This window comes from Bombus affinis, chromosome 6 (genome assembly GCF_024516045.1).
Source record: "Bombus affinis isolate iyBomAffi1 chromosome 6, iyBomAffi1.2, whole genome shotgun sequence".
NCBI classification, from domain to species: domain Eukaryota; kingdom Metazoa; phylum Arthropoda; class Insecta; order Hymenoptera; family Apidae; genus Bombus; species Bombus affinis.
Window position 1 is genome coordinate 6,997,258 of NC_066349.1, and position 13,866 is coordinate 7,011,123.

Genomic DNA, 13,866 nt, shown 5'->3' on the forward strand with positions numbered 1-13,866 from the left:
AGGGGGGATCGATGACAACCGGTGTATATCCGTGGAAAAGAAGTTTCCTGGCACGGCGCAGATGCACGCTACGAGAACGCACGTGCCACGGACAATAGACCAATCGCATGCGGAAGAGACGCTCGACACTTCTGCTCGTTTCTTCGACAATGAGAGCAAGGACACCCTACATGTTACCTGTGAGGTAAGACAGTCGAAGAGGTACGTCTGGACGATGTTCAGATAACGGATGTTCTTCAGACGAAATGGACATTAGAGGGGCGAGAAGGGGTGAAGATTGTATAATTTGAATTTTATGTACGAGAATTTGAAACATGGATTTATTCAGGTTTCAGTTTAATATTGTATTATAAAATAGAGTGTGCCATGGCTTGCCGTTAAACTGGAATCACATGCAGAAATTTCTTGTCCTACGAAAGTAATTTGAACATTTAGAATGAATAATCTTTGGCGCTCATATTGTATGCGTTACATAAAACATTCTGAGATCTCGTGAGCGCTATAATGAGACGCGACTGTCATGATTATACTATATATACGCTTGCACCGAATATTTTGTAATTTCTATACATATTTTTAAATTTGACAAGCTTTTCACAAGCTTGTTACGCTTTCTTCGCACCGTATCGGGCAGTTCGTTCTACTGGGAAATATTTTTACTCTTCACCCTAGCGTTCTCTGTTTATTCTGGACTTTTGGAGAATTCGGATCTTCGCTTAATATAGCCATCAATTGTCGATATTCTCGTGTCATTGGAATAAAAAGAACTTTCTTTGGCTCGTTAATTCTGGAATTACCAAACTCAGATTTCTTGTTTCTGTAATTCCTGGAACAATACTAACGCTTTGGTAAAATTAACATTGCGCTTTTATCGAAACAAGAGTAATTTTAATTTAAATTGAAGGAAGGACTGGCAGGAATTAGTAAGATAAAATCGAGATCGCAAGTGAATTTTTATTAACATCGATCAATTATATATAGTCGTCGATACATATGGACCAGTTTACGACAAATGTCGCCTGTGGATTCAATGGAAAAATGGTGTCGAAGGACAATGGGGACAGATGGATCACAGATCGATCTATGCAATTGTTTAAGAATAGAAACGAGGGATTAAATGTGGGAATGGGACCGAGGAAAATGTGGAAATTGTGATTTCGGGATAAGCTCGATGCATTGTTGCTATTCTAACGCTGAATTCATTCTGCTCCAAGAATTGGGTGACGATTAGTCTGAACATGTGGTATAGTAGAACAAGCAGGACATTTTCGGATCAGCGTAATTTTCAAATTACATACGATATACATTATCAAAGAAGTTGGAGAAAACATGAAGGCTACGAAGAAAATTTTGTCGATCTTTCTAAATAAATTTTATATCTCTGTACGACAGAAGAATTCAAAAGAAGCATAGAATAAATAACAAAAACCTTTAATTAAATAAGGCAAATTAAATTACGTTCCTATATATTTCTCTATATCTAACACCAACACGTTCTTCAACATGTAAAACATTCTCAACAATCTCTGCTCTATAATTCTTCTTTGAAAATTCAATTTACATTCTCCAGTGTGCTCCCAATCCAACAAGAAGCAATCCAACACATGCTAAGAAAGCCCTTACAGAAGAAAACAAAGAAATTCTTTGACATCCGAGGACGTTTGCCCCATCCGTTTCAAAGAATCGAAACGAGAGGAATTGTCGCGACGCGAATCGAAAGGAGCAGCTGTCGAAATCACAAACCGATATTCCATGGAAGAAAGCAAGCTAGAGATTAAAGGGGAGGATCTGAAGAAGGGAAAGCCACCCCGGTACACGGGCGTGCCCTTCACGCGGCCGAAAAACGTGCACGTGCTGTTATAGGGTGACCCCCTAGATCAGGGATCTCCAACCACTCGGTGCTCGCGCAAAACTTTCAAATTAATTCACGTTTCCCTAATCAGGCAATTAAGACAAAGCAAACTCATCGATGAGGAAGTACAAAGTTTCTGTTCGCCTCCGTATTTACTTTCGTTAGGGGATGATTTATATAAGAAGTATATTTAAGCAACAATCTTTGCTACAATAGGTTACATTAAGTTTTGAAAGTTGGAGATCGCTGTGCAATCGAAGGGTAGACTGCTAAGGGTAGAAGTAGAGGGCGGGTTGTTCGTGTGATTCGTAGTTTGCATTATTAATTTCGAATACTTTAATTTACTCCTTTGATGAATATTTGTAGAAGTTGTGGTTATTATTATATTTTCTGTCACAATCTAATATACTTTGCTTCAATAAAATTTCCGATCGGAATCTTTCCTAAGATTGCAGAATTCTCATATGAATTCTATGTAACACGTAATCTGCCCATTTTACTTAAAATAGTTTCTTTTTATTTTTTAGTCATTTTCGTTTCTTTTTTTTCGATCTAAAGCACGCAATCATTATTTCATACTACTTTTATAAGACAACTTAGAACCGTATTTAAAAGATTAAAGAAAACACGGAAGATTTCAAATACTTCGACATATCTTAAAAATGAAAAATACTAGACAAGTCGTTTTATCCAAGAAGTGGAGTAACAATTCCAAACATTTGCTCTTAATATATAATACAATATATATGAGATATATTTATTTAAACAGCCTGATGCTAAATTTGTATAAAATAATTCAGTTAAGTTCTCCATCTTTAAACTTTTAATCATTTTCAACCCGACGGCACTTACTAACAGCTTCGAGTGGCAAGCTGGCGGGGGACGCTGGCTTCCGGGGGTAGCATGGACGCCAATGGCTCATAGGATTCGCAGTTTAGGCTGTCAATGTTAGAGAACGGACTGACAGTACACGCTGCTTCGTAGCACACGACGACGAATGGTCGACAGGAGCGGGCCTCTTCGGTGCGTGTGTTTCTTCAGTGTCGGGCACGACGCCAAACACCGCGTTCGTTTTATTCGTTAACACGCGACCATCCAAGTTTTTTCGCTCGATCGACGACAAATCGAAAGCACGGCGGACTTCGATTATCCATAAAAACACGAAAACATCTCGTTCATTACGACAAACACCATCAACTTACTTCAACTTTTTATTTCTTCCCTTTTTCACCTTGACCGACCGTGTGATTTATGTGTAAAATTAAACTTGGTTTTTTACTGGATTTTTCTTATCGCAGAGGATAACTGAAATATGAAAATAAAGAATGTGCGTAATGGAAAATATATGTGTAAAATGTAATATATAAAATAAAATATTTAAAATAAATATATAAAATGTGGAAAATACAAAATAAGCGGAAGTTGAAGAGTTCTAAGTGTCGTAGCGTTCGTTCGAACTTTTCACCCCTTTTTCAGACCCAGTTTTTACATTCGGTAAGACGAGTCGTTTATCATCTGTGATCTTTGAGTGGAAAAAAAGAACTGTGAGAAGAGTGTTCATGAATCAGATGCTGCTGCTTTATCTCCCGCGAATTTCGAGGATACGTAAGGTGATTTTTTGAATTTCTTTGGTGTAGCGCGAAGTTATCATGTGGACTGCGAGGCAGAGATAGCGAAAGAGCGTACTGGGATTTTGATGAATGGCTCCAGCAGCTTTTCGCACTGATTTATCGCGACGAAACGTGCCGACAGAGCTTTGGAAACTTCTTCTGCCTGTTGCAAAGCTAGATAGTATTGCGTAGTGAAAATTTATGCCACTCGAAGGAACTCCAATATCGACGAGATGATTAGGATAAAAGGAAAAATGATTTAACATTATCAGAAACTATAATTCGCCATGTGGTTCATTAACATTCCATGTGGTTCAATTTAAAGGGCAATAGGTGAATGCAGAATGTATTTGTTTAAGATGGAAAGACTACTGGTGATAGCGAAAAAAGAACAGCGAATGTTGGTCGACAGCGGCTGATAAATCGAAATTAGAAAAACGAGATTGATGCTAGTCTTTGATTGATCGACTTTTGGACGATTGTTTATTGAAAAATTGTATGTAGAAAAATTTTTTAAATAATTAACAAGTTGGTTGTGGTTCTATAAAAATCAATTAGCAAAAATAATTCGTTCAAAAAGAATTAAAAAAAAAAGAAGGAAAGAAAGAAAAAAGAAATTGGAGAATTGGATATTGTATTTTTGAGAGAATTTATAAAATATATGAAAGCAAATTACTAATATATTTTCTTACAAGAAATATACGGAACAAAGAAAATATTTAACGAATAAAATATCTGTCGGTGTATTTTTGTAAAGCAACTCCCAAAGGATTTGAATAAATATCGTAAGTAAGATTTCTTTCGTTGACGTCAATATCTGACAGACTGATAATGCACATCGGAGTATAAAATCTAAGAATTTACCAAAGGAACTCCTGAATGTTTACGAACTACTTCGAAGAAGATTTAAGAGCTTAGAGTGATATCGAGTAGTACCAATTCAAAAATAGTCGAGCATTCGGTTCAGTCTTCCAGAACCATTCCAACATCATCAGCACGTTCCCAAAATAAAACAGAAACAACGTCATTCACTTCGAAACTGACCAACAGCATAAATATAACAACCTTCAATTATCCAGATCTTCGCTATTCAAAATATTTCGCTGAATCACACAAACAGCTTTTCAGATACACAGAGTCCCATTTGAAGAATAGTCAAACTCCTCGAAAGTCTCTTAATTGGGCAGAATTTTCTATTTCATTCTTAAATGACTAATTTCCATATTAAAATTTAAAAAAAACTTTTGCTCCAAACTAGAATTTTCTATCTCACCCCAAGAAGGAAATTTTCTATTTTACATTAATCAGAAGAAATTTCTCCAAGAGAATTCTAAAATTTAAAGAAAAGAAGGAAAAAATAATCCTAGAACGATAGACGAAATATGCGTATACTAAATATTTAGCGATCGATCGATATCAAACAAAACGTACAAGAGTTTATGACTGAAAATCGAACGCGTTTTTCCGATACTATCCTAATCCGTGTCCTTGGACGATGAGCATACAGCATTGTGTAGAAACCTGGTACTTGGCCATGGCCGATTAATCGTGCACCAGGGTGTCTTCGTTGTGGCAACAAACCTGGATATACCAAGAGGCGAGCACGGGGGCCGAAAATAAAAGAGAGCTACGATCTTCATCGAGAAATAATCGTACTCTTCAGTCTTCCCAGACTTATCCGACTTACTGGCCGCATTCCCACGAGAATCCTTTGAAAATTTATCGGCCTCGATGAACAGGAGGCAGAATAACAGCTCTAGACGTTACTAGTAAGTCCTACTTGTACATTAATTTTACTTTTACGATAAGAGTAGCGAGGATTGTAGATAGAGCAATGTGTAGCTTATGAAGATTAATGTATAGCTTGTGGATAAGATTTAGAAGATTAGAAAGAACTTCTTTTTATGTGATACTGAATTGGACATGTTTGTGCAGATGGTAGATGCGAGTAGGTTAATTAATTTAACGTAGCCGGGAACGAATTTATTAAAGTCAAAGAAAGATCATTATCTGTCATTTTGTTGAAAAAAAAGAAAAACAATGAACAGAATATATACCACCACTCAAAAGTATATAGACATTAACTTGTTCATGATGGATAAAATTTGCTTTTGAGAGTGAATTACGACTGATAAACGATCATCCTAGATTTTTCTATTTGTAATTTTGTAACTAATTTACATTCTGTCGCAAACGACTACGAGAAAAGATGTCATTTAATTCTGAGACACCCTGTACAGTGTCAAAAGAAGTTCACAGAATATGCAAAGCGGAATAAGAATTTCTCAGGGTAAAGAAAACTACTTGCTACTATTTATCACTGCACCACTTCTATGTAACATTCTCTAGAGCCTCGTTCCACCAGAATTCAGCCTACATTCCGCCCTAAAGTTTCTTCCCACACCCTTCACGCTTTATTCTATGTTTCTCACAGGCTTGACGGAAAGAAAACAGAAAAGGGTGTCGTTGACCCGAGCCATAAAGTGGTCCTCGAGTGTCCGAGCGCGGTTTCGAGGAGCAAAAGAGCCGCTGGCTGGTCATATCAGAGGCAGAAACAAGAAACAGAAGGAAATTGGTCCACGTTATCGACGCACTTGATTCCTTCGCCGTCTCGAGGAGGCTAATTTTAAGATCATCTCAAGAGTGAAGGAAGACTACCTCGACCTCTGTGATGATCAACGACCATGGCGCCAGGAGCAACGACCCTGACGAGTCTTCTGTTGCTGTTGATGACGGTGACGAGATGCTCGTTGACGAAAAGTTTACTCGCGAGCACACAACCGCCATTCACCAAGACTCTGACAGGCGTCAGGTTAGCGGGTGGTTACATGGAAGTGGTCCAGGAAGATTATTGCTCGCATGGTGCTGTTCGACTGACCTGCAGGTCTCTCAAGGCGTTCATCTTCGTCCTGGAAGCGGAGTATCTGTCGAACCTTACGTACGCTTGCGGATACGATGTGCAGAAGTTGATGGAGAAGAAAATGTACAGGACTCGAGGTAGCAGTATGTCGTTCAGGAAGAAAGAGCTGAAGGGAAATTATATCGATGATATTGAGGATGAACAATTCAGGGTGGTAGATATTAGGCAGTCATTGAACAGGAGGTATGTCATGTAGTTTGTTATGTGTAAATTAACTTTTACTCTATATATGTTTTTACGATACCCTTATTTACGTATTTACACGTTTTTCTAATGGACGGAAGTATTCAAAAAGATCCGAAAGAATTCGTATTGCATCTTTGAACATTTTGAATTATGATTATTTCTTTAGCTGTATCCATAAGAACATAAATTTGCTTACACAACATAGTTTAATTATGAGAAAATAAAGTAAACGAGTGAAGGTGGAGGAAATATAAATTCCAGATTTCTCGGTATCAAAATTGATCGATGTAGCTCGAGATCGTATATTCTGAAGTTTTGTGGGTTCACTACAAGCCACTGCTTTCGCTTTTCATCGCATTTTCATACAATATAACCGTCTCCGGTAATACGAGTCACCCACTAGGCATCCGCAAAGAAAGGAAGGAGCAAAGAATATTCGGTTTGGGTTAGGTTACTGGACTGTAAACCACAGAACTAGCAAGTCATTCCTGCCACGTAAATACAGAGTAGCTATAGAAACAGTTTTTCTCCAGGTAGAAGTATAAATTTAATTTATATGATTCAGAGAAGTAGGTATTTTCGTATGCATAGAACCGCTGGAAGTAACAGCAGACTTAGACAGGTCTCCACTCTACTTTTGCAAGAAACAATTTTTTTTTCTTCCTCTACTACCCCGTCTTTCTCTCTCTCTCTCTCTCTCTCTCTCTCTCTCTCTCTCTCTCTCTCTCTCTCTCTCTCTCTCTCTCTCTCTCTCTCTCTCCTTGAAATTTTCTTCTTTGTAATCGTATGTGCCACGAGGGAAGCGTGTTTTCAAGGGTGGAACGAAATCTCGGCACGCAAAATTGCCGTTTGATGTGCGCCAGCAAAGCGTACGTGAAGTTTTAATTGCCTTTTGAGCGACGTTCGATGCCCGACGAAGGAGAAATCGTTTCCAGGAGAGTACATCGCGCGTCAGGAGCACAGCTCGATGAACTTTGTAAATAAGGGGTTGCAGCCACGAACTAGAGGGAGCATACTACCCTATCTTTCTCTTTAGGTTCGAGTTTCCGGTGTCTTCTCATTTGCCAACTGATTTTGTCACTGCTTATTTCATTGCAGAAGTGCCATTTTGAACGAATATGTAAACATTTCAAATAATTTAAAGAACGTTCTTTTACAATTAGAGAAACTTCCATTATGGAACCATTCATCGGACACTTAAAAAAACGCTTGAATACACAGTCACAAATTTCTCTGCTATTTTCGTGAAAAATCAGTCAAGCATCGCACTATAAAACGTTTTACTTTAGAATGAAATATCACTCATTTCGAGTGAACGCTCTTCAAACTCATTTTGATATCGAAAATGTGACGATGAAAGAGTCGCGAGTCGAAAAGGTTAGCAACACTGAAAAATTCAAAGGGATTCCTCGCGTGGGTGGCGCATGAAACGTTATTTCCCTTTTATTTCCGGCAAAGGGGAACGAAGCGATAAAATCGACAAAAAGAGAGGGTAGATCACCTCCAAGGGTAAAAGGGGTGAGAATCGACCCTATATGGCCATTGTTTCATGTAGCCAGGCCGCTTTCGATCCCCTGCGCAACAATCATCTCGATCTGAAAACAATCGCGATTTTTCCTTTGTCCGGTCAAACGCAGGCTGCTCGCGCTTTTGACACCCGGTACACACCCCCTAATGACCTACCTCGCTTATTTAATAGACGACACTGCACGAGAAATCGATACAATCTGCGCTGCGCCGTTTGCAGTACGGATATTTATTGGCATGCGTGTTTGAAATTGCGAAATTGAACTTCCTCATCCGTTGATCCGCGATAACATTTGATAAATTCGGTGCATTTCTCCGGATATTATTACTTCAAGAAAATACTACAGGAAGACAGGAGAAATGTTGATATAGAATTTGGGATTTGAATATTTCTAAAGTTGAAATAAGGAATACAAATTTGAGAATTTGAAAAAAATGTTAATTTGAAATTTCAGATCTTGAATTCGTAATTTGAAGAATTTAGATATGAACGTATGTTTAAACGAAATATATCTTTTAACGAAAGATGATTTTCGTTTTCATATTTTAGATGTTCCGGACAAAAACATTGTCGTTACAACCTCACCACTGACCAACCAGGTGCTGTTTACTGGAATCCTGCCACTTTGCAGTTAAAGTACGCGTGCATTCCTGGTAAGTACTTCCAAAAATTAAATTAACACATACATAGGCATGAACAAAGCAATAATCCTTTCAAAGTAATATGTAATATCTTCACGCTCTGAATAGCTTCTATAGAACTTATCGCACGACAAGCAGGAAACACCTGCATTCCGGTTTCTGTTTCTCACGTGTATATTACCTTCCTGCTCATAGAACATAGACAATCGATTGTCAGTCACGTTCAATCGATAATCTTCAATCTTGATAATCCAGAAAAATATACCATCTTTAGATGGAAGCTAAAGAATGAATGCTATGTCACGTACAATACGTTCATTTTTTTATATCTTTCAAAACCATTTGTTATCGACGAACTTCGTGAAAATTGATTTCTAAGTCATTTATAATAAGAAAATATTCTGCTTACCTGAGTAAAAGTTCCTCAATTTTTTCATTTTTGTATGATGTAATCTCTCACCAAAAGTTACGTATGTAAACAAATTTTCCTTTTCTTCAAGGTCGCATAAAATTTGTCAATAAATAAAATCCGTACATTTGTGCTAAAATAAATTTCCCTTTCATTTCTTTTCAACGTCGCGTACCGTTTCCTATAATTTTCTAAAACATTCCGAGACTTATAGAGAACACGTGATGCATTCAATGCAATTTCAACCTTCGATTTCAAAAGATTAAAACTTTCACCCAAAAGTTTCATAATAGCCAACAATCCGCTCGGAACATGAAAACGTCTCATAATGAATGGCATGTGGCGCTCGACAAAAGGTAAAAATTCCTGAAGGACACGCTAATCCCTCGTTTCTATGCAACTGCGCGTACCCTGAGTTCGTAATATACGCGAAAAAGGATCATTGAGTACAGAACGAAGGTCCTTGTATCCCTCGCGAATTACAGTTGTTGAGCACCTTTTCAATCGTACCAGCTTTCTACTTCAACTTTATAACGATCCTTTCACGATTAGCTACAATAGTATTATATACGGTAAAAGTACCAACAATTATTAAAAATGAAAAACTAGAATTTTTTATATCAGAATCAAATACACCTGGAAACGTAGCTTTTAGTTATGGGGCAAATTAAATATTCTTTGCATTACTTATATCGTAATGCCGTACTTATATCGTAATATTGCATATATCGCAAAAATTACTGTGAACCATTTTATCCTACACTGTAACAAATTCCCCACTATTACTCTTAATACTATAAACAAGCTATAAACAAACTACTATAAATAAACTATTTTCAACGAATTGCTAATGACCTATTATAGCAGCTGATGCAGATGTGGACGATCACTTGCAAGAGAAAAAGTTGGAAGATAAATAAGCTGCACATTGACTGTGTCACAAAAGAATCTATGGTTTCATGATCGAAAGATAAAGTTACACGGTCGTGTTTCTGCGTCATAAATTACTCCTATCACACAAAGAATAATATACGCGCTTCGTCTCCATTACTACACTAACACTACTACAGTACAACATTAAAAATTTACTGCTTATAAAATCACAATTTACGACAGAAACGCTCATTACAAAAACTAAACCCCATGTCAAAAATACATGTCACATAATTCACATCTTCATCGCGAAGACGTGAAACTTCTAGTTCGATAAAACAGCAATTTTACCCTTTCGAAAGAATAAAAGCTCGAAAAGTACGAAATTACGAGACAACGAAAACCTTCTTCACGATGGGAAAGGTGGGAAGGGCCAGGCCACCCCTTCGACGCCCTACAACCGGTATCAACCCCCTCCAGGTGTAGGTATTCTCCGGTCGGTTCGCCCCTCCGTTGAAAAGTGGGGCAAGGACACCCTCGGTCAGACCAAACGTCGCACAATGGTGGCCAGAATCACACTCAAAATCGACAAATGGACCGAAACGAATGCAGATGTTGATCCGCGTCCTTCTGCCGGTAAAAGTGTCGTCATTTCGTGTCTCTATAACTAACAATGGTCCCAGAAGCTCGATGGTTGGTGGCTGGCAATTCAATTGAGTCGAATCGAACGAGAGAAAGTAGGGTTTCCTCGTGTTAAAACTTTCCTTCCTCGCTCGTATATTAGGGAAGAAACTTAATTTTCTTTCCACCCTCGGTGAAATAACTAAATCGTAAAAAAGGAATATATATGGTTGTACATACATCGACAGTATGTTGTTCAGTTTCTCTTTTCTTCTTTAGATATTTCAGCTTGAATTTATACGATTTTTGGCGGTTGTTTCAGAGGCTGCCGTGAAGAAATATTGCAACGAGGAACTGAAGGTGGTCCCTGGCGAGGGTGGTTTCATAAATTCACCGGGTTATCCGCTTTACTACCTCGGTGAAAATACGTGCGGCTGGACCTTCAGGTCGGCTCCTGGGCACAGGATAGTCCTGACGCTCCACGACCTGAATATCCGAGGTGAGTATCGATCCCAATGAGCTTCCCTCGCTACTCTTCTGACCCTCCGATTAACTCATATGGATCTTGTATGGAATTGATTACGAAACCACGAGCCGTGACGATATATTTTGCCAAGGGAAATGAACGAGCTTCGAGAACGCATTAGTATTTAATCGGCATTTAAGAAGATGAAAATACGTACTTGAGATATAAGCTTTATATCTGTGAAATTTAATCTTTTAATCTTCTTTTCTGTTTTATTTGGAATTCGCGTGAAGAAACTAAATTTCAAAATTAGATTAAGAATTGAAACTGAAAGAAAAACTGTGAAAAAATTATTTCCGTTAAATTATTATGTATTGTACTGCACAATGTTATTGCAATATTTTTTATAATATGAATAATCATATTTTTTATAATATTTTTATAATATATAATATAATATGAATATTTTTATAATAAAGATGATAATTAAAAATATAAGCTTGTATTTGGATAAAGGATGGTGAAAAATATGAACAATAAAATGTTCTAACTGTTTCAGAGCCTGAATCAGATGGAAGTTGCGTAGACATTCTAAGGGTGCGAGAAAAAGGGAAAACGTTGTTCGAGAATTGCGGTACCGCGGCTGGCGTCAAGGTCATCTCAAATTCGAATGTAGTCACCCTCGACCTTGTCGCCACAAAGAAGCTATACACGGCACGAGGATTCTTCTTGCAATATCAAGGTCGGTCTAACCTTATGAGCACAACGGTAATGTGCTTCTTTTATCTATTTTCTTTTTGCGTGAAATCAAACCTCTCTGAGAAGGATGGAACGCAATACGCATAAACGTTCACAATTACGTAAGGAATCTCTCAACCAGAAATAACATTGACGAGTCTACTTGTTGACACGTGTCTAGCTACCTTCGCGTTTTGCTTGACTGATCTTTGTTCTTTATTAAATACCATATTTTAGTATGGTTTATATTATCATACATATTATCGAGATTCTAAATACAGAGTCCTTCATTAAAATGTATTATTTACTGTCTGGAAATATTTATTTGCATCGTATAATTTTACGTTCATCCATTATCAATCACTATAGCAATCTTGTATAGAATATAATCTCCATGTTTGTAATCATCTACATAAATAATATAAATACAATAACAGCACGTGATTGAAATTATAAAACATAGTCGTCAAGATGTTAACGTACCAATTAATTATCATTTGACACGATGACTAGAGGCGGCAACTCTATAGATTGGTGATAATAAATGTTTTAGTGCTAGCCTGTCCAGATGTCTCAGCACCCAACGGAAGTTACGTATTGAATGGTACTTTGACTACGAAAACCTTTTTGTGCAAATTCGGCACCGTATTCCCTGACAGCAAAGAAAGAACAAGGATACTGGAGTGTAAGAACGGCAAGTGGAATGAGAGTGTCATCAACATGCCGAGTTGTATAGGTAACCGCGATTCCCTTTTTATCAACGTATCTCTGCTTGCATGTAGCATACCGTTGACATAGGAAATTAATGCGATACATCTAGCTAACTATATGCAAATATTTTCTATATATTGCATAATTTAAGAGTTTAATATTATATGTGGTTAATGGAAGTTGAATCATCCCCTAGTAGCACATCTTAATTAATATCAGAATTTAGTCAGGACTTAAAAAGCCACTAAAGAATTTCTCATAATCATATATATGTATATTATAACTAATTCCACTAAATTATTAGTTAAAAGAAAAACAGCATGTAGAATAAGATCGATAACAATTTTGTTTGTACTTTTCATAACAGTTTAAACTACGTAAACTGTAAACCAATTCCAACATAACTTTTACCTCTGAAAAAATATCGAATCACCTTCCATTTACCAATATCCACTATCGACCAAACAATAAGCCGATGTTAATGCCCTCGTAAAGAAAATATGAACAATTTATGATGGTCATGGCGCTCGAATCGCTAGCTACGTCCCTCACGGGCCTCCCGGGAACCCATGGCTGCCCATTGCTTTCGAAAGGTGAAGCTTGTGGTGGGGGATATCGCGGTGAACGGCGGGGACATAGGAAGAGGGGTTGATGGTGCGCGGGAGACGGGGCGGGAAGAAAGAAAAAGACGGAGGGAAAGAATCTTAGGGCGGAGAAGTATTCGTGAAGGCACCATACATCGGTAGCGTCGCGCACGTAACGACGCCAGTCGTCTCGACGCCACGTGTCTCCTCGAAAAAATCGCTTGAAAACCAATTTCCTGTGCGAACAAACTCGATCGTATTTTTCGGTCGAATTATATTTTCGCTCAATTCATCGTCGCTCGATTGACCAGTGATATCGATCTGGAAACACTGATATTTGCGAAACGACAACGAAGAAGAGAATAACACGCATTCAACCATTTCTACGTCATTTCAGCACTAGCAGGTAATTTTTTAGTAAAATTTAATAGAATAGATACCTTTTCTCGTGTATTTTAACTTTGTTTAATGGCGTATTTTGTGGAAATTATTTATCGTTTCCCGGAAACCGCGAGTTATGAGCGAAAAACATAAACCCAATGATAAAGCACACTCCGATACAATAAATCAACGTCCAAAGACCTATCCGTATTTCTTCGTTATCGTTTTTATTTTTCTATTTTCGTTTTTCGCGATTGACCAAGCAAACCAAAATTTCGCGTTCGTGTGAATAAAAGATGCTATATGTATACGCGGGATCAGATCCATCTTCCTCTCGAACTTTCGT

At 37.7% G+C, this 13,866-nt stretch overlaps 1 protein-coding gene across 2 annotated transcripts in view; it reads left to right on the plus strand.

Annotated features, from left to right (window-relative positions):
- The first annotated feature begins 2,364 nt into the window (after window positions 1-2,364).
- LOC126917948 (uncharacterized) overlaps window positions 2,365-13,866 on the plus strand; it is a 31,304-nt gene continuing 19,802 nt past the window's right edge. The window contains exons 1-7 of one of the 2 annotated variants that reach the window (XR_007711140.1): window positions 2,365-5,231; window positions 5,897-6,565; window positions 8,646-8,749; window positions 10,963-11,139; window positions 11,666-11,848; window positions 12,398-12,580; window positions 13,095-13,545. Coding sequence is in view for 1 of the 2 variants with exons in the window: in XM_050725431.1 (XP_050581388.1) it covers window positions 6,147-6,565; window positions 8,646-8,749; window positions 10,963-11,139; window positions 11,666-11,848; window positions 12,398-12,580 (1,066 nt within the window). In the remaining variant the exon portion in view is untranslated. The remainder of the gene's footprint in view (window positions 5,232-5,896; window positions 6,566-8,645; window positions 8,750-10,962; window positions 11,140-11,665; window positions 11,849-12,397; window positions 12,581-13,094; window positions 13,546-13,866) is intronic. The other variant, XM_050725431.1, reaches the window with a different exon arrangement.